General features: G+C 37.7%; 1 protein-coding gene and 1 non-coding gene across 2 annotated transcripts in view; both read right to left on the bottom strand.

Moving 5' to 3' along the window:
* CPE (carboxypeptidase E) overlaps positions 1–21013 on the bottom strand; it is a 121110-nt gene extending 100097 nt beyond the window's left edge. The window contains 1 exon segment of the mRNA NM_001258081.1: positions 20663–21013. Coding sequence (NP_001245010.1) covers positions 20663–20969 — 307 coding nt within the window. The 5' untranslated portion in view covers positions 20970–21013.
* On the bottom strand, positions 13862–13956 carry MIR578 (microRNA mir-578). The gene has a single exon (NR_032623.1). It is a non-coding gene; the product is annotated as a microRNA mir-578 (primary transcript).
* Positions 21014–21761: the final 748 nt, after the last annotated feature.

The following is a 21761-nucleotide window of genomic DNA, read 5'->3' as shown; positions in this document are numbered from 1 at the left end:
AACACCTCCCTAAATATGTCAAAAGCATACAATATCCTTTTCTTAAATTAGCAGCTCACAAATGGTCTATTTCTATTAACTCCCGAAAAAATGAAGTCTAAATCCTCAGCCTAGCATTTAAGGATATTCATGATATATGATATGACCAAAGACTACTTGTAAAGATTTTGCTTCCTCTACACGTACAGCAAGGTCTAAGCACAAAGTGCTCTGTTATTATCCTCTGAACATTACCTTGGAACCCAATCTTAGAGAGGCTGGGATTATAACACCAATGAATGCTACTGTTTCTCCTAGAATTCTCTTCTCTCCTCTACACTGGTCAAGATTAAGCTAATCAGAAATCTTGGTGAGCATCCTTACTAAATGTGTCCTCCATTCTTCAGTCTCAAATTTTGCTTTGTATTACTCTTAAGGTACTTGTCATTTTCTGTCTTATCATAACATATGCATGTGTCTTATCCTCCCTAGTATATTGGGAACTCCTTTAAAAGAGGATATGTGACTAGGCACGGTGGTTCATGCCTGTAATCCCAGCAGTTTGGGAGGCCAAGGCGTGTGGATCACCTGAGGTCAAGAGTTCGAGACCAGCCTAGCCAACATGGTGAAACCCCGTCTCTACTAAAAATACAAAACTTAGCTGGGTGTGGTGGCACGCACCTGTAACCCCAGCTACTCAGGGGGCTGAGGCAGGGGAATCGCTTGAACTTGGGAGGCGGAGGTTGCAGTGAACTGGGATAGTGCCACTGTACTCCAGCCTGAGTGAAAGAGTGAGACTCTTTCTCAAAACAAAAAAAAAAAAAAAAAGAGGGTATGTCTTTTCACAGATGTACAACAGGTATTTACTGTTTAGAATCAATAGTTATAATTAGTAGAATAGATGCATTTGACATCTTAATACATCTTACTTGAAAATCCATTATTTTTATCACTCTCAAAAGTAAAAGAAAAACTGACAGCTATTTATGCCTGATACATTAAACATCCTCAGTAATCATTATTTTAAAACTATATCTCCAGTTTATGAACATATAATTTGACAGAACAGTTTATCAAGTAGATTAATTTTTAGGCACATCAAGATTAATATGATCACTTAGTAGAGTATATTTAGGCAATTAAATTTTTATAATATAAGTAAGTACAACAGCAAAACCCTTTAATGCCTACTGTCAAAGCCTAGAATTGTGAATTAATTGATTATAATAGGTTGTGATTTGAAGTGGAACTTCTTAGTCATTGATTGATTAAACCAAGTAATGCCTGCAAAACCTATTTTTAACACCTCAGTGTATATCACCTGCTGTTCTTTGTTTAACACAACTGTACCTTTAAATACAGCTAATGCCAGATGGTCTCCTCAATAAAAAAACAGCAGGAGGCAACATATTAATGCCACTCAACAAGCAAGTCTGCAGACAGCCAGCCAATGAAATCAGTCTTCAGTTGCTAAGCCGTTCTGTCACCATGGCAACACCTACTTCAGAAAAAATATTGGATTTTCAAGTCAAGTGAGCCACCCACCTTAAAATTCCAGATCCTCTAAGCTATGATCACCAGATACTTTAGTTAAAATAACTGCTTAGATTTTTTCCATTGACCTAAAATCAGGGCTATCTTGAAAAGCCATTTGCCTTTCCATTTTTAAATGTTTATTTACTCTCAGTTTCTAACTTTCCGAATTTTCTAGATAAACATACTCCATTTAAATGTGTGTGTAGGCATATGTATACACATGCACATTTGTATACATGTACCTATATGTATATATGTATTTATACACATATATACATATAGGTATATATTGTGTTATACGATATTATATATACATATATACATATATGTATATATGTTTATAAATGCACCTGTAGGCGAATAGTCCTAAATATAAATACAAATCTTAACGTCTCAGAAAATTGTCACTGGTACATGCTCTTATCAATCTTAGTAAAAAAAAATTGCATCTGATGTAAATAAGCAATTAATAAAATAAGTTTATGTATTAATTAGAATAATTAATTAATTGAGATCAGAATAATATTCTTTTTGCTACCAGCCTCTAAATTATTCAGTTATTAAATTATTAAAACCTTAGTGGGGGGGTTGTTATTTTTTTTTTTGAGAAATGGGGACTTGCTGTGTCGCTCAGGCTATGTACAGTAGTACAATCATAGCCCACTGTAGCCTCCAATTCCTGGGCTCAAGCAATCCTCCCACCTCAGCCTCTGGAGGAGCCAGGACTATAGGCATGCACCACCATGCCCAGCTAATTTTTCTTTTTTTTTTTTTTTCTGGTAGAGATGGGGTCTTGCTATGTCACCCAGACTGGTCTCAAACTTCTGGCCTCAAGCAATCCTCCCACGCTGGCCTCCAAAAGTGCTGAAATTTCAAGCATGAGCCACTATGCCTGGCCAAAAGCTTGTTTTTAATACAGCTCCATTTTTAAGTGGAAATGATTATTTGTCCTATAAAAGGGAGATAATCCTGTTTTATCTGATGAAAATGCAGAGAATCTAAAATAATATTTGGAAATACATTGTATAATCAAGATAAGATGGTAGAAAGGATGCTTACTTTGAAAGCATGGAAAGAGTATCTAAGAACATGGCTGCAGCTTCCACTCAAGTCACATGGTAAGAAGGAACATTTCCCCAAAAAAGGGAAAAGAGGAGCTAATATCAGAAGGGAGGAAGACAAAATAAACAGTTGTCTAATATACGGAATTGTGTATTTATTTAAGAATGTAGTTATATATACATATATATTCTAACCTTGGTTTTGCCACTTACAAACCTGTGATGTTAAACAAATCACTTAATCTCTCTGGGCCTCAGTTTCCTAATTTATAGAATGGGGATAATTATAGTACCAAACCCACAAGGGATATGTGGGCAAGTTGTGCCTTTAAACATCACTTGGCATATATCAAGCATTATTTAAGTGTGAACAATAATACAAAGTAAGTTCATATTCTCTCCACCACATTTAAACATTTTTTCTTGGCCTTTCTATTTCATCTTTAAGCTTTATTTTCTAACTTTCTCTGTGTTTTGATGCTTTTTGTTTTCAGTTGGCTTCACTTTCTTATTTTTATTTTAATTTTTATTATTTGTGGAGACAAGGTCTCATTCTATCACCCAGGCTGGAGTTCAGTGATGTGATACCAGTCACTGCAGCCTCAACCTCCTGGGCTCAAGCCATCCTCCCACCTCAGCCTCCTGAGTAGCTGGGACTACCAGAGCATACCACCACACCTGGCTAATATTTTGTAATTTTTTTTTCTTTTTTCTTTCTTTTTTTCGTGGAGACAGGGTTTCACCATGTTGCTCAGGCTGGTCTCAAGTGAGTCTGAGTGGTCTCAAACTCCCCAGCTCAAGTGATTGTCCTGCCTCAGCCTCCCAAAGTGCTGGGATTACAGGTGTGAGCCACCACACCCAGCCTTCTTCTTTAATCTTAAATATTATATTTCTGTCTATTTTATTATTTTTAATAATCTCCTTTTTTTTTTTTTTGAGACAGAGTGTGGCTCTGTTGCTCAGGCTGGAGTTCAGTGGCACAATCTCATCTCACTGCAACCTCCACCTCCCGGGTTCAAGCGATTCTCCTGCCTCAGCCTCCAGAGTAGCTGGGATTACAGGTGCCCAGCATCACACCCTGCTAATTTTTGTATTTTAGTAGAGATGGGGTTTCACCATGTTAGCCAGGTTGGTCTCAGACTCCAGGTCTTGAGGTCCTGGTCTCAAGTGATCTGCCTGCCTTGGCCTTCCAAAGTGCTGGGATTACAGGTGTGAGCCACCATGACCAGCCTATCTTAACTTCTTACCTGATATTTCCAACATTTGATGGCTCACTTCTTTAGATCTATCTCAAAGTCAAGTTGTGGGAGTTACACAGAGACAGAGAGAGCATGGAGGGTCATACCAACAGTCGTTACAGCGCCCAGTAAATTCCCTAGCCCTAGTTAAAGATGACTCCAGGAACGAATTCAGGAATATGATATAACATATCTCCCAGGGACCACAGACCTCATTGTGCGAAGAGCAAATCTGATTATCTAAAAAGTACTTTTAAACGGAAACTTTGCTATATTTTAGATTTCAAAACACACATACCTTTTTTCCTTTAGAGGAGGGAGGAAAAAAAAAGAGGGTAAAGCAAATGAAACTTCTTTAGGGCAACTCCTTTTTGTGACAGAAAAACAGTTGCAGTGGTCTTAGAATAACTGATTGGATGAAAGGCAATCTAGTTTTTGTTTACTTAAGAGAAGGGAGAACTCCTCTTAATATCAGAATTAGCCCAGTCCATACAGGTGAGATTAGGTTCTCAAACCTTTCATGACAAGTATTTTGGGGGGTTTTTTGTAATTCTACTTCTGAAATGCTTTGGGCGTCTACATGTTATGCATGTGCCCCGTGAGCATTCTCTGAGGGTTAAGAATCATTTCCCAACTATCCTGTACAATTCTCTACATGTGCATTATCATGTAATACCTTTGAACTACACATAATGCACGGAATTTATGATTTCAAGTTCGATCCCGTGCGATTTAATTTCTAAGCAGATTACATATTTAACAGAAAGCAAGAAAGAAGATGAAATGTGGTTCACAATTTTTTCATCATAATCCATTTATATAAGATAATTTGGAAAAGAATCTTTAAGTCATTTTTATTAGTCTGTCAAAGAAATGGCTGCTAATAAAACTGCCCAATCAAATCATTACCAATACTGTACATTGACCCTTGGCATAGGTAGAAGTTTCTTTCCATCCTTTCTTCCTAATCTCTTACTTAACTAGGCTCTGGAATTCCACTCTCATTAACACCCAAAGGTTAGCTCTATGCACAGGTCAAATGTCAAATGGAGAATTAAAGCAATTGTCTGAATAATTCAGACTTAATACTTTCATCAGAAATACTATTATAATCAAAATAAATTTCACCCCAAATTAACCATGAAATTATCTCCAGTCTTTTCATTGCATTATTAGCCCATTTCCTGCTCATATGAGAACACACCCTTTCACACAAACATCAGCCAGAAGACTCTGGAATATTTTACTTGCTAATATCCTGACTATAAATTACCATCAGAATTCATCAACTAATCATTTTGGTAGAGTTTCTCATAGGACAAAAATCAAAACAAAAAAACGTCATTCACACATATATCATATGTTCTTAAATTCAGTAATGCATACCACTCTTTTCTGTCCAATCATTTAAGGAGGCTCTTCATTCCAGATACAGTTCCTTTATATATTTCTTCTTTTTAATAAAGGCTGTTCATTAAATACGCAATACATTATCAATGACTCTTATTTTAATATGTTTCATAAAACTTTCACAAATATGGAAATAAAGTCCTTTGAGAAATTGTGTGATGATTGTGGCTTTGGAAAACATTCTCAACAAATATGTGATCCCCTTCAGCACAAATAACATTTTTCACATTAAAAAAAATTTTTAATAGGGGCAGAGTCTTGCTATTTTGCCCAGGCTGGTCTCAAACTACTGGGCCCAAGCAATCCTGCCCTCTCAATCACATTAAAATTTAATGCAGACACATGAACAGATCAACACGAGTGTGATTTTTTTTAGAAGGAAACCTCACCCAGTTTTAGTTATTTATATTATTCAGCCTCAACATCCAGCGACACAACACATGATTCATTCTGCGTGGTGCACATAACCGAGGGTTGCCCTTGCACACCACAGCACCCTTCCCAGAGGCCCACTCCCAATTACCATATTCTCTTAGGACCAGGATTCCTAAATGTCAGTCATGTGGGAGATGCCAGCCTTAAATTCAAAAAATTACTTGAATCTATTCGCAGAAGCACTGTGGTATAGTAGGTATCTGATCTTTGCTAATAAGTTTTCATAATTGTATTGTAACTTATATGGAACTGTCCTTCCTTGGGCCATCTTGGATTTTACCACTCCCTAACTCAAAGCGAGATTAAGCACTTCATCCCATCTCCCAAAGTAATTTACTCCACGAATCATTATGGAGCACTGTAGATCTGCTGATGTCCCCATCCATTATTTCTGTTTCCCCAAAGTTTCTCTTGAGCCACCAGCCCTTAAGTCTTTCCCTTCTCTCTCTCTGACTGTCTACACACCCTCTGAATATGTCCCTCTCCTTCTTATCCAGTTTAGGTCCTCAGCCTTCCTGAAGGCCCAGCCCTCCAAAAAGTTTATCAGAGCAGTCTTCCAACAAAAGCTTGTTTCTTCCTAGAGAGTGGATTCTACTGCCAAGAAAAATAACATTTTCTGTATGTACTTACAGTGTGCTGGAATGATTTATTCAATGCTTTCCTGATTTTTTGCCACCCTAGGCCCTGTTCATCCACCTCCGGCACACCCATACCCATTTACAGCACACAGGTCAAGAAGCTCTGCTCTAAGGATTTGAAAACATACTGATAAGTTACATTCCAGTAACGCCCTCACAGACTCCAGTTCACATAAACAGCTCATGACCCTCCATGTCCAATAAGAAATAGTTATGTTTATTTCTCCATCTGTGGACATTGCTATGGGAAATGCTTTAAGAAGAGTGTCCAACTGTGTATCAGAAAATGAGTTCCAAGCCTCCTGGGCTTCAGAACCTTGGGCAGGTTGTTTAATCTCTCTCTGAAGCTCAACTTAATCATCTATAAAATGAGAGTGCTCCTTCTAGCTAGGAAAAAACTATAATTGTAATGTTTCACAATTCTATGGAACACTAATGAAGATTGGGTTTAACATCAGGAGTAATTCAAAATAAATTTACCCTAATCAAAAACCTATAATTGGAAAAATTAGTTAAATACTAAATATTTCCGCAAAGTGAATTTCTCTCCCAAAAGCATCTGACAAACTGCATGATCATTATTCAAGTGTTAGACAAATGCAGCTGGATGAATGCTCTAAAACAGCTGCCAAAGCATGGAGAAAATCTATGGGCTGAATTCTCCTTCAATAACTCAGACAGCATTGCTTTTTTTGTTCTTGTTCTTATTTTTGTGGGTTTTTACAAAACATAGTTTTTGAATTACAGAGTCAAAACAGAATACTAATTGAGCTATACTTAATTGCTGGAAATTAGCCTAAAAAGATCAAAATTATATAGCATCTTTATACTCCATGGCTTACTAGAGAGTGCTCAATAATAGCTACCTAGGGAGGAAAAGTATCAGTAATCAATTGTTGCTAAGTACAGTATAATCTAGTATATGCTTAATATACTTCTACTTATATACTATATAACTGTATTATATGTTTGTTTATATATATTATTTATATACGTGATATATTATAACAGACTATATATGTGCCAGATAATTATGTTCCATTAACATGTAAAATTTTCATCTAGAGAAAATTTTCAATTTAGAGAATGCAATTTTGGGGGTGTTGTCCTTTGAGGCTGATTTCCCTCATTAAGACATTAAAACTATTTGGGATAGAGCTTATACTAAGATAAGCTCCATTGAATTATATATAAATATAAAATATTTATAATATTTCATTATCTATTTATAATATCATTATAATAGTATAATATTTATACTATAGTAATGGAATAATGGAATATAAATATGATATATAAGTATAAGCTCCATTATAATATATACATATGTAATATATTTAATATAATATATACATATATTGTAAATATATATCTGTATATATTGTAAATATATAATTTTGTATTGTAAATATATGATATATTACATATTTTATAATATATAATATATTGTATATATAATATATTTACTATATATTATACAGTATATTATATATACATACTATCATATGTAAATATATAAATATATATTATATACTTATATATACACTATATAGTATATATATACTATTATATTAGTATATATATAGTATATATATAATTAGCATATATACTAGTATATGGAATAATGGTATATACACTTAGTATATATACTATATTTATTAGTATATTAGTATATGCTATATCCCAAATAGTTTTACCATCTTGATGAGGGAAATCAGCCCCAAAGGAGAGCACCCCCAAAACTGCATTCTCTAAACAAACCTGCATTCTCTAAACAAAACTGCATTCTCTAAACAAAAATTTTCTGTAGATGAAAATTTCACATGTTAATGGAACATAATTATCTGGCACAATGTATCTTGAATGCTTATATGTCACCACATTCAGAACAATGAAGAAAAAGACACAAGAAGTGTGAACGATTTACTAGCTTAAAATAAAGTCCTCTCTTTGTCTTTCCATATCTTATGCATCTTTTAAGTCCTGCTCAAATCCCCACCTCCTTCTGAAAGCCCTCCATTACAGACCACTCTCTTATAACTCCCTGAAGAATTAGAGTCAATACCTTCGTACCAAGTACTTGGTAAAATGCTGTTGTTTCTTGCTCCCTTTTGAAATATCTCTTCAATTTGCAGAATATCACTCATATAGGAGGCACTTAGTTATTACTGTTAAATAAGTACAGTTGTGCTACAAATATAATAACACATAAAGAAATGAAAGATGCAGTATTTCGTTTACAGCGCTCTACTACTCAGAGTTTGATTTCCAAATGTGACCTGGTTTGAAAGCATTTCTACCTGGAATTTCCAAATGCCTGGTGAATGAATGTCTTTATTTTTTCTCGGTGACCTGTCCAATTAGGATGATTTATACTGCAAGTTGTTAGTAGGGCCTTTTTGATAATAAAGCATTCTTACTACCTTGGTCTGAGGGGCTGAGAATATTATGGAAAATGTAACGTATTCCACAAATGAGAGCCTTCTTGGCCTTTTGGAAATGTTGGCAGAGGTATGAATGTTTTCCTTATACTACTGTCTTTATGGAGTCCATGAATGCATTACCTTTGTCCAGTGAATTTTTGAAAAAATATTAACAAGTCTCAATCTTCTGTACATTCATTTAAGAAACGCATTCTCATTGATTCACTTTCCCCATACACAGAGGCCACAGAATTATAGTATCCAATGAATGCAGCTTCAATGTTAAAATAGTAACAGCAACAAGAATAAGAATTTTAAAACTTTTCAGGAAAAATACCTCGTACTGAATTGATGTCCCTGAAAATTAGGTGTAATTTTTTAAGATACAGTTTGTGCAAATTGAAATAGACTCAAAGGAAAAGGGAAAATGTTTGTTAAAATAGCATAAGGTGCCCTCACTCCCATCTATCCAGTAATCTGAATCTCCTATTTTAAAAAAGCATACTCAGAAGTCTAGAAACAATAGAAAAGGATCTCAAAAATATTAAAAATATCACATAGTTCATGTTTTTCACTGCTGGAGAGAAACCTAGAGTTGTCCTCAACACACAACCTAACAATTTAGACACACGAGTAAAATGAATATACTCTTTTAATGAAGTTTCTCATGTTCACTCCATAGTTAACTAGTGGAGAGGAAATTAGAAATTGAAATAGTTTTGACAAGTACAGTAAAAAATGTGTGTTATTCATACATATGAAAATATAAAAACGCTACTAATCCCAATGCTACACTGACCAGTGGAACACCGAAACTAACCCGTTATGGACATTGGGGAGACCATTCTAAGTATTTAATAACATTCAACGCAGAGGTTATTCTAATTTGAAGAAGGCTAATTTGAGGAAAGCTTATAGAATTCTTCCTATGCATTAACACATAGAAGCATTTTTGTCAGGTATTTTGCACATGTTCAACACCTCTAAAGTTTTCTGCAGCTCAAGCATTTGGAGTCAAGAAACGGCAGCAAAAATTCTTCCAGAGGAGGAAGCCTCCTTATTTTAAGTACTGAGTGTGACCCATTGTATGGAGAAATTAATGTTAAATGCAAGAACAGAATGAGGACCTGCATCTCACTGAGGAGACTGAAGGCAACACAGAACCAGGGCTCAATACAGAAAAAACCAGAACAAGAAATACGACCAGCCTAGTGTGGAACATTAACATAAGACCCAGTTGGTGACAAAACATACATGCCAAGCACTGTGGATACAATAATTAATCTGCCAAAGATAGCCACCTCTCCTCAAGGTCACGGTTCTAAAAGGAAGGCAGAATTATGTATTGATGTAACTATTTGCCTTGCAGGTTGAGAAGCAGGTGTGCTTGCATGCATGTTAATGGTTTGGCAAAGTGTGTATAACTAGATCTGACATGTGTGTCATTCATTCTGAAGTGTTCACTCACTCATCACTTTCAACAACACATTGAGAACCTACTATAGACCTGACAGATGCAGCAGATGGTCCACACTGAAATGTGCAGTCACTATCTTGATTCCAGAAGACAGACAAGTTTGAAAATGTCTCCTTAAGAAAATGAGAAGACATTTCACTTTATAATTTGGCAACTGTGAAAATTAAGCTCTGACATTATAAAATACGTCCTAAATCTAATTGAAATTATAATTTTCACTAGATGTTGGGACTTCTTCATTTATTGTGTTAGTGGCATTTAATAATATTTATTTGCCAAATACTTTTACAGAGTTTAATTTATAAATGGCCATTAAGTCACCTCAACCTTCTAACAGTTTTAGCATGTTTGGCTATGAAATTATTTCTCAAGAACTGTTCTCCAGGGAGAAAGACAACTCCAGCACAAGCAATACTTTAAGCCATGAAGTTGTAACCTATCTCAGAAGGTATCTGGTTAGCATTCTGTTGAAAGCAAAGGCAAAGTCAGCCCAACTGTTTAAAAACCCAGAGAACAACAATAGCCCAAGAAAACTTCCAGAAAAAAAAAATTCTTCAGAAATGATATTTTTACAAGAACCAACCACTCAGATTAAAGAAAAAACTCTCAATTCCTGAAAATAGCTATGAGTAGAAGTAAAAACAAGAAAAACAAGGGCTATTGTATAGATAGGAGTGAAGTCTATAAATACAAATAGTTAAACCAATTTGAAATTTAAAGCAAAGATGACTTCTACATTCACAATTATCTTGCCATCATCAAACCCTAGATAAAACCTATATGTCTAGATAGTATTTTAGTCTATTTAGCTACATAGTATCATTCATTATATATCTATGTAATAGTATTCACATGAGATTTATCTACATATATATTGTTATGGCTTTAGCATTTTCCCAAAACTGAATTTGACTCTTGAGAAAATACATGCAGCAGCTGATTTCTCTTTGTGTGAGCTGTATAATGGTCTTGTTGATTTTGTGGAGTTAATTCAGTTTCCAAAAGTGCATGAATTTAATTCCCCTGATGCTGGTTATGTTGAAAATCTGGCTTAACATTTACTGAGTTCCCACAATGAATAAGACTGGCTTCCTCTAGTAAACTTAAAGAAAAAAAATCTGTACTGAACAATGTCAAGATCTGAGACAAGTAAAAATGTTTGAGTAGGACTGTTGCACTTTAAAATCAGATGTCCAGCACTGCACCTAAAACATAAAAAGAACAAAAAGTATTGCATTTTGCAAATGTCTTTAACATTTTCAATAGTTTCCGCTACAGATATTGCCTTTGTATTTGCTACATTAAGAATAGAATAGAGAAGCCTTCAACCCCTGCATCATATGCAGCAGGCATTTTGCAGAATCAAGTAATGTATCCACTGGTTATACAGCATGCAATATAAGCTCGATGTGTGTGAAAGAGTGAATCCAAAGCAAAAAATGAAATAACACATTTCAAGAAATACAATGGCGTTGCCTCAAAGGGTGACCAGCAGGTAAAGTAAAATGGCATGGACATAGTAGGTGTGCATTAAATACTCCCTAAATTACATTAAAATTATTAGTTCTATTTAAAAAGGCCTATATTTTCATCTCGGAAAGTTAATTTCAGTGTGGAATGACACACAGTAATATTTTACAAAAGTTATGAAGAAAGGTTATTTTAGAAATTACCACTTGGCTAAAAAAAGAAAAGGAAAAAGGGTATTCAGGACATGGGTCAGGAAGATGACAATACAATCTTTATATTGAAGTTTCACTATGCTAAACTCAAGGCTAAAAGTTGTGATTTGTGCACGTTTTGAGCAGAGTTCTAGAAATAAGCTATTTCTTGGAGAAACATTGCACAATGGTAGTGAATAGCAGCTGCATAGTGAAGGAAAGATTTTATGATTTTAAATACTTTCTCCTATATAGGAAGAGAAATTGGATAGGTCCAATCAGTCAGCATCACTTTGGGATCTGAACATATGAGGAGTTACCTGCATTGAGCAAATAAATGCGATAATTATTGTTCCTTCCAATTACCTTGACATACATAACTACAGCAAGAAATTTTGGGGGGCCAGGAGCAGTGGCTCATGCCTGTAATCCCAGGACTTTGGGAGGCCAGGGTGGGCAGATCACCTGAGGTCGGAAGTTCAAGACCAGCCTGACCAACATGGAGGTTTTTCATTTTTTGTTTTTTGTTTTGAAAGAGTCTCGCTTGTCACCCAGGCTGGAGTACAGTGGTGTGATCTCAGCTCACCACAACCTCCACCTCCAGGTTCAAGCGATTCTCCTGTCTCAGCCTCCTGAGTAGCTGCGATTACAGGCATGCGCCACCACAGCCGGCTAATTTTTGTATTTTTAGTAGAGACGGGGTTTCACCATATTGGTCAGGCTGGTCTCGAACTCCCGACTTCATGATCCTCCTGCCTTGGCCTCCCAAAGTGCTGGGATTACAGGTGTGAGACACCACGCCCAGCCAGCAAGAGGTTTTTTAGCAACCTGAATTTAAAAGTTATATTCAGGTTTATTTAGAAAATAAACAATTTGCATCCATTTTTAAAATAATCAGCCTTTGTTTGAAATGAAATGTCTTCAAATGAGGGGATTCTTTTTATTATAGAACTATGATGTTTAGCAATGAGGTTGATAGTAAACAGATTTCTGTAGAAAACAAAATATTTACCAGTAGTGGAAAGTTGTTCCATGGTGTATTATCATAAGTAATTCATTTATCTTTAAGAGCCATCTCTTTAATACTCCACATGTGCCACCCTACTCTTCAAAGATTACTCATCTGGGGACAGTTAAAGAAGTGAGTAAATCATTTGAAAATCGTAAAAGACACTAGTAACACGAACAGGCTCTTCTCTTGGGCCGTGTTTTATTAGAAAGACCTGGCAGTTAGATCACTTACAAAACACCGTACCCTGAATGTTCAAAGAAAGAGAAACCTTCACAGAGCAATGGACTCATGGCAATCCCAGTAATTAATGAGAAGGGAAGAAAGGGCAAATTTAAATATGTTTCAAATTTAAGTTCATTTGAACCATCACCTAGCTCGGATAAACCTCCTCCTCTTGGCATTTCAGAGTGCACAATTTGAATACCATTTCACGAGTAAAAGGAAAATGAAAACAGGAGATGCCTATCTTCCGTGTTAAAAACAAGCACACAGTTCTTAGTTTGCAACACTCGGGTCTCATGCAGAGTTTTTAAAGGTCAAAATTTTACTAAATCAATGCTTACCAATTATCTTTAAAATGTTTATTTAACACTTAAAAAGCAGTTTAACTTTCTAAAATGTCTGAAGACTCTTCTCTTCCAAAAGCAAGAGAGCCCCTTACTAGTCCAGTTACATGAGACAACAGACACAGCAAGTTCAGCACTGAAACTTGAAAAGACATGTTATTCACGTTGGTGTATTTCTCCATTATGCAAAACTGGATTCAGCGCACACAAAAAATAAGCATATGCAAAAGAGAAGTACCATTTCTATCCTTTCTTGTTATCACACTTCTGGCATGCTAATGTGCATGATGTCAACATCGACCAACATGGCTTTGTTTTATGATATGCATTTTTGCCTATTTGAGAAACTTCATTTATTCAAAAATATTCACTGAGTGGCCACTATGTCCCAAGCATAATACTAGACATTTGGGATTAAAATATATATATATAAACAAAATACAATCCCAGAGCACAAGAAGCTACAGGAGCTATAGGAGCTTCTTATAGTCCAGGATTGTATTTTGTCTATATATTTATCCCATGTAGACCAACAATGGAAAATGCCATAATGAGGTAATAATAATTGTTGCCACATATTGAATTAAGAACTTTATATTTACCACCTCATTTAATCATGACGTTATTGTCGTTTCATAGGTGATGAATTTGGGAGGTAGAGAGAAGTTAATGGACTTGCCCAGGGACACTCAGCTAAAAATAAGAAGCCTCGGGATTTGAGCTCAAGTCCCCTGACATCAAAGTCCACGCTGTAATTCTTTACATGACAGCTCTCCAAAGAAAAATGGAAGCATAAAGAAAGAATCCCAGTAGGGGCAAGAGAGTTAGGGAGCCAGGAGAAAGGAGGTTTCAAAGAGCTTTTGCTTCTGCTGAGACTGTAAAAGACTAAGTTAGTCAGGACCTGAGCAGTTTCATCATAAATTCTTTAGGAAAATAAGTCAGATTGCCAGTGAAAATGTTGATATTGCCCTAGATTTATTTGGCTACCTAAAGAAACAACCTTAAAGACATACTCAAATACTGTCGCACACTTTGTTCCTATTGAGTGACGCTTGCTTGATTCAAGCTTGCTTGATTATTGTTCATCATCATGTCAAACTGAAGAAAAGCAAGAATGTCCCACATTTTAAAATTGATAAAAGGCAAACAGGCAGGGTGTAGTGGCTCACACCTGTAGTCCCAGCTATTCAGGAGGGTGAGAAGGGACACACCTTGAGCCCTAGAGTTCAAGGCTGCAATGAGCGATGATCGTGCCACTTCACTCTAGCCTGGGTGACACAGCAAGACCCCATCTCAAAAAACAAAAAGCAAACATGTACACAAAAAACCGTGAGAAGAGGGAAAAAGTCCTTCAGGGCTATCAACTAGGCCTGTGCAACAGCATCCTAACAGGAAAGCATGCGGCAGGATTGGTGGAGGCAGATCTCACATGGCAACGCAGCCAAGAGTGCCTACTCTAAATGACCTTAAAGGGCATGGAGCACAGTTTCCAGACCAACTGAAAGTAAGAAAAGAATATTTACAAATTAGCGTTTCTTCTTCATAACTAGATGTAAGCAGCTCCATGAAATGTGTTTCTATATACTACACTACTTTGGCCTCATAGCGATCCTGTGAGTTCTGAGTTCTTAACATATTCCCATTTCATACACAAGGAAAAGAGGTGAACAAAAGTTAAAAGCATGAAGTTATTTAACAGTAAAAGAATTGTGAGGCGTTTGTGTAACTTTAATCATTTTCATCAAAATGATTTGTCCTTTTCAGCTCCATAAGACAGGGAGAGAAAAAAGCAAACAAACAAAATTATTTCTCCTCTGCCTCATTGCCTCAGCATCATGCTCTGATTCTAAGCATAACTTAAAAGCCTACTCTACATAAACCACTATACTAGCTGTTTATGGAGGAAAAAAATGGAAAACATATGTTCCCTACCCCTGAAGAGCTCCCTGTATGAGGCCCTCTGCTGAAGAATTGCCAAATGAATCATTTTTTTCTTTGTTCTACATCCAGTCTCATGTGACAAATGAATATTTAACACTATGATAAAGAATGATTATGGGCTAATGCTGTGTTTCTCATGCTAGTGTAACACTAGTTCCAAGATAGGCTGCCTTTTTTATTGTTGCTGTCGTTGTTGTTGTTGTTGTTGTTGTTGTTGTTATTTTGTTTCTGAGATAGGGTCTCGTTCTGTCGCCCAGGCTGGAGTGCAGTGGTATGATCATGGCTAACTGTAACCTCAAACTCCTGGGCTCAATCACCCTCCCAAGCCTCCCAAGTAGCTGGGACTACAGGCAAATGCTACCATGCCCAGCTAATTCTATTTTTTTTGTAGAGACAGGATCTCATGATGTTGCCTAGGCAGAACTCGAACTCCTAGCCTTAAGCATTCCTCCCACCTCAACCAGGTGTGAGCCACCATACCAGGCCTCCTTTTTTTACCAAAAAAAAAAAAAAAAGAAGAAGAAGCGGGAGAGAAGGAAATCCCATGGTAAAAGGCTGGGAAATCTTATATAGTACGCATCTACCTTGGAGATTTGAAACATACATTAGCCTATTAAGAGCTCTGTTAAGTCTTTCAATAAACAAACTTGCTTATCTTTGTTTACATAATACCTATCAAACCATGCTGAATATATGTTCTATGAAATATACTTTGAGAAAAGCTGGGTTAATGTGTCACCCCTTACAAGAGCTATTTCGTATTTGTTAATATTTAGAAATAGGATTTCACCCTTATGGCAAGCCGGTAAGGGAGTTACTAGCAAATGAGTCATCTGCCACTTCTCAAATCCGTTGTCATAGAAAGCTGCCTCTTTTGTCTGAGCAAAAGCTATCATGTAGGGGCAAGCCCAACTTGCCTTCTCTTCCATTAACCAATCACAAATCAATCAAGAACATCACTTCTGGCAAAAGCTGTGTTGACTCACTCAGATCTAAAAATAACTCTTGACCATGTGTGGTAGGTCTAGATTCTTCTCTAGGATCTAACATGTATCTTCACGAATTTTAAGGTGTTATTTAGTTGTAATCATTTGCCACTAATACATACTAATCTGCTATAAAGAGAGGCCAGACAAATAATAAAAACCCCCACTTCTCTTTTTCAAGTTGTGTGGAAACTTTGCCAGCATTAAACGTTCCATCACAATATTTGGCAAATGCATACTGGCATTTATACACTTTAAATTTTAACAGATTCAGAGAGGAATACGTCCAAAATAATCATTCCAGCCTTTGAGAAAGAAAAATCCTGCTCTAAAGAATGTTTTTGAGATAGCGTTTTAGCTATAAATCAGATTTACTTCCCAAAAGCAATCTTGAACTACATGTAAAAGAAAGAGTGTTTTAAGCAAATTAATCTTAACTCATATTTAACTCTGGGTGGAGTGGTCTGGGAACACAGAATCCATTACTTAGACTTAAGTTAACAAAGGTTTCTTTTATGAGTACTGTATTTCGATGATGGATATATATGCCTGGGAAGGCATATGTTTGGGTTTGAATACATGAGTCCTTAAGCATGGAAATAAGAAAAAATTATAAAATATAAGTAAAACGAAAGAAAAAATGGGAAAATGACCATGCCTAGCAGGTATGATATCTAATGGGGACATATCTGAGCACTTAGAATCAGCCCCTAGCCTAGTCTAAGCTCATTCTTCATCCCAGTTCCAAATGGGCCACAAACACTAACTCCCAGTGTAGAGGAAATCCATCTGGGGTCCAGACTTAACAATGTCTGAGGAGATGAGACCAATGACAGGACCATTTGTGATTCTGCTCATTGAAATTGGCTGCTACTCGCAACCCTCTCTCAACAGATTCTTGCAGACCTCAGAAGTGATACAAAATGATGACTGAGATCCAACATTCAGCTGGTCAGCAATCAAGCTGATTCCTAAGATGTCATCACAGAATAGGTTTGGCTATTCCTCGATGACCAATTCAAAATGCAATTTGCTTTGCCATTTGATGAATTCAAATGTTGAACATCTTGCAAAGAGAGCCATTTTCAGAAGATAAGCTCAACTACACCCCCACGTCCTGTATCAAGCATGTATAAAGATCACTTCTTTCTGCTCAGGAAGAGAGTTAATTGTATCAACAAACATTTCTGTCCAAAAACTGCTAGTCTAACTAAGTAAACGTCTAGCTTGCCGATTCCACCACAAGAAAGGGCTTTATGTGCGTATTGTGTTTTATTTCGTTGGAGTTCTTCTGTTATGTTTTATTTTGTTGGAGTTCTTCTGTTACGACAACTAAATTCTTAGAAATCCACTGTTTTTTTTTTTTAATGTTCAGAAAAAGAATCTAGATTAAGAAAACTTATCAACAAATCTGACACCTCTCTTGCTGGAAAATAAAACGAACGTGAGCCACTTCACCTCAAAATTTCAGTCAAGTAAACACACTAGTTAAGTTCAATATTATTTCCTAAAGCTGAATCAGAATGTTATTTCAAGCCAAAAAATAAGGTTCTTAAAAGGTGAAAATAGTTAAGGCAGTTGGCCCTTTTTCAAAAGCAGGGGTCCTAGTGAAGACAGATATCTATACCAGCTATTTCAGAATTTGTCAATGTCAACAAACTGTACAGTTCCTGTCTTTTGTCATCCATTCTTCAATAATCCAGTTTCCCTGACCTGTTGACCCTACTGTCTTTTTCTCCAGTCCTCCTAAAGCCAATCTTGCAGCCTCACATACCTTTATGCTGTTCTTCAACCTCCCAATTCTCTATTCCCCTCAGGGCAAGGGACTATCTTCTGTGTTATCTTCTATGGGCTGTGCAGAGGCACAACTCATAGAGGCCCGGTCCACCTTGAGTACACAGGTGCTCAAAAGAAAAAAAGAACACTGAATGAACCCACTTGTACCTCAGAATAAGTATAATATTCCTTTTTACTTCTTAAAATAGTTTAATCTAAAAGAAACTGAAAGGCCATCTAAGAATGGTGAATATTTTCCTTTATCCACATTTACCTGAAGTTAATTCACACAAGCACCATCAAACTTGTACACTGATCAGATCTCTACATTTACTAGTTTCCTGAAGATTTCTAATCTATATGACCCTCATAAAAGGTGATCGAGGGGGATATCACCCTTGTAGTTTTGTTAGCATTGGTTTCTAATAGTTTATTTCTACTTTTAAAAATACAAGGGACATAGACACTTTGTATTCTATTAGTAATACCGTAGACTTAGAGTCTCCTTCATTTAAAAAGGAATGGTAAAGTACATATTGTACAACACTTCCAAGTTTGTCTCTGTGAGAGGAATTCAATCAATGTATTTTGTATGTATGAGGAATAAAACATTTTATTTTAATTCACTGTGTTATGTAGCTATTGATGGATTCATTTTTTCCATACTGCATATTCAGTATTTTTCCATAATGTAGATTATTTCATAATGTGGATTCAAGCCCGCTGTGTGCCAAACATGAGCTGGGTTCTGGAGTCAGGGTCCCCACTTCACAAAGCTTGCAATCTAAAAGAAGGATTTGCAAACCTTGATGAACTATATATTCCAGATACTTAAGCAAAGGAATCATTGTTTTCATTTTCTAAAGCATATCACATTCTAAGAGTAATACCACTTTAAAATTTTATTTCCAAATTTGAAACACCAAAAAGTTAAACATTAGCTTTCATATAATCTCTCTGAAGTAACAATGCAGAAAACTCTGGGATCAATCTACAAAATAGAGTAACAAAGAGTTTTCATTAAGAAGGCAGCAGGAGAGTCACAAATACTTACATTAGCTTTAACTGTGCCTAGGATGTCTTGGCTTTGATTATTGGATTTAGCTGAAAATCAGTTATCACATTTAAAATTTTTCCCTATCTTCAGCTAACAGTATGAAACTAAGTTTCAAAATGTCCAATCCTACATGCTGAATCCTGCCAGATAGAGTAGTTAATATTAAATGTTTTCTAGGATCTGATCTTAGAATTTTGACAGCAAACTTACACAAACCTTTTTTTCTTATATTATTTGAAGGTAAGAAATATTTGCTGAAGATTTATTCTTGATCAACCTATCTACTATACATTTGAAGATCAAAATGTCTACTGATCGCCTATTTTAATCCTTTCTCAGTTTGGTTCTTATGCATCATTATAAAACTACTCTGGCCCTTCAATGAGAATTTTTAGCCTACTTTTCTTGCTTGCTTTGTCATTAAACAAAAATTAAGCATCCCATGCTGATATCATTAGCACAGATTACTTTAACCATACCTTGATTATCAGAAGACCAGGCCCGAATTATTTCCTAAGCAGAAACATAATGAAAAAAAGTCCCAAGAACATTTTTAAATACCTCTTTATTAATACTAAATGCATCACAATTAACATAAATCAAAACGTGCTTTAACATACTCCTAGGAAAGATGAATACAGATGGTTATTCAGGAACATCAGTTGGAATAAAGACCCCATCACAAACTATTCATCTCAAATGGTTATAGCATAGAAAATGGAATACTCCTTTTCCCTTGGAAAGGCCTTGTGCCGTTTCAAAATCTGAACGTCAGTCAGAAACCACTTTTCACCCTGGTAGGAGGAGGGGGTCCGACGTGTCTGCATACACCACCACCCCAGATTGGCAATATCCCTAAGATTCCCCGAGCATCCACAGCAGCGAGTGTACCTAATACTTATGCACTCACAGGTAGAGACGGGTACACAGAGCCAATAAACTGGTCCTCTGGAAATTAGAGAAAAAAATGAGAAATAACTCGTTCTCCTTGCCTCTAAATCACTGCCTTCTGCACCTTATCTTTCTACTCATGTCAGCACAGAAGACCAACCCTCCTTGCTGGGGACTCGCAATCATTCCTTTGGTTTTTTCACCCAGCAAAGTGAGAACGACCGCTAGGGTTGCGTGCGTCAGGATTTGTTTTTTCCGTATTGCTACCCCCCACCCCCCGCCACCCCAGCCTCCCAAAACCTATACTCACTAGAGGGTGGGCTAAGGTCTGGGAAGATGGGCTTGGGGCTGAGCGGATGGGACGGAAAAGCAGAAATTGGGTCCCTGGCACTGTTAAGTCGGGTTCTTCCCCATTTCCATCCCTCCCTCCACTTCCCACCTTCCACCTTAGATACCTTTTACCAAGAAGCCCCCCTGGGCCCATCCCTCCTTCCTTCCCCCACCACCAGCAGTCCCACCCTCTGCCGCCCGCCCTCCGGGATGCCCCCAAGGCTGTCAGGGGGCAGCACCCTTACCAGGCTCATGGACGCCAGGGTTGTCGGATAGCTCGATGACCAGGAGCTCCCGGCCCTCGAAGCTGCGCCCCACCGTGTAAATCCTGCTGATGGCGGTGCACTGCAGCCACACGGACACGAGCGCCTCGCGCAGCTCGGGGTAGCGGTGGTACTCGAAGGAGATGCCGTCCTCCTGCTGCAGCCGCCGGCGCCGCCTCATGCCGGCCGCGGGAGCCCCGGGCTCCTGGGCTTCGGCGCCCAGGAGCCACCCGCAGGCAGCCAGTGCCCCGCACAGAGCCAGCAGCGCGCGGCCCCCTCGCCCAGCCATCACTGCGCTCCGCCGCCGCCGGCCGTGCCTTCCTACGCTGGCGGCCTCTTTTGTCTGCCCGGACCTGGGCTTAGCCGGCCGGCGCTGCTGGGGGCGGCGGCAAGTTCCGCACCAGCCTCCACTCGCCTCACCTTCCCCGGTTGAATGAGTGTCAGCCCGCGCACTGGGGCCACCCAGAGGAGAGGGGCGAAGCCGCGGCTCCGCGGGCTGCACTACTGGCCGCGGAGCCCAGGGGAGCTGCAGGAGAAACCACTGCGAGGAGGGGGCCGGCGGAGAGCGAGACGGGCCGGCGTGGATTTGGGAGGGCTGCTGGCGTTATTTATTGGCTCGGAACCACGTCAACAGCCAAATGGCGTCCGGGACGACGCAGGTGAAATGACAGCTAAGGTCTGGGGTTCGGGAACGTTACTGTCATTGAGACACCCATGACCCACCCACGTCACTGCGTATGGAAAAAATATTCTTGTATTGTTACTGGAGCCTTTTAAAGGGACATCTATTCCAAGCCTTCCAGTTTCCATCTTGATGCACCAAGAATTAGAGAATATTCCAGAAAAAAAGGAAGTATTGGCAGCCACTTGCCATCTCCTGATGCGTCTTTCATAACTGTATCAAGAGTCCAAACACAAACCCAAGAGTTGGGTTTTCATTTCTTGGAAAGTCTTGCTGGAAATCAGAACATTAAGTGCTTTGATTCAGAGATTTAAGAGAATAGAAATGCTTTCTTCCAATTTGTAGATAACTGTCCTTAATTGCATTTATGCACGTTCCTAGATTCTTCCAGAAAACAAA

The sequence above is a fragment of the Macaca mulatta genome, chromosome 5, assembly GCF_049350105.2.
Source record: "Macaca mulatta isolate MMU2019108-1 chromosome 5, T2T-MMU8v2.0, whole genome shotgun sequence".
Lineage (NCBI taxonomy): Eukaryota > Metazoa > Chordata > Mammalia > Primates > Cercopithecidae > Macaca > Macaca mulatta.
This window is presented reverse-complemented; position numbering and strand designations above follow the sequence as displayed.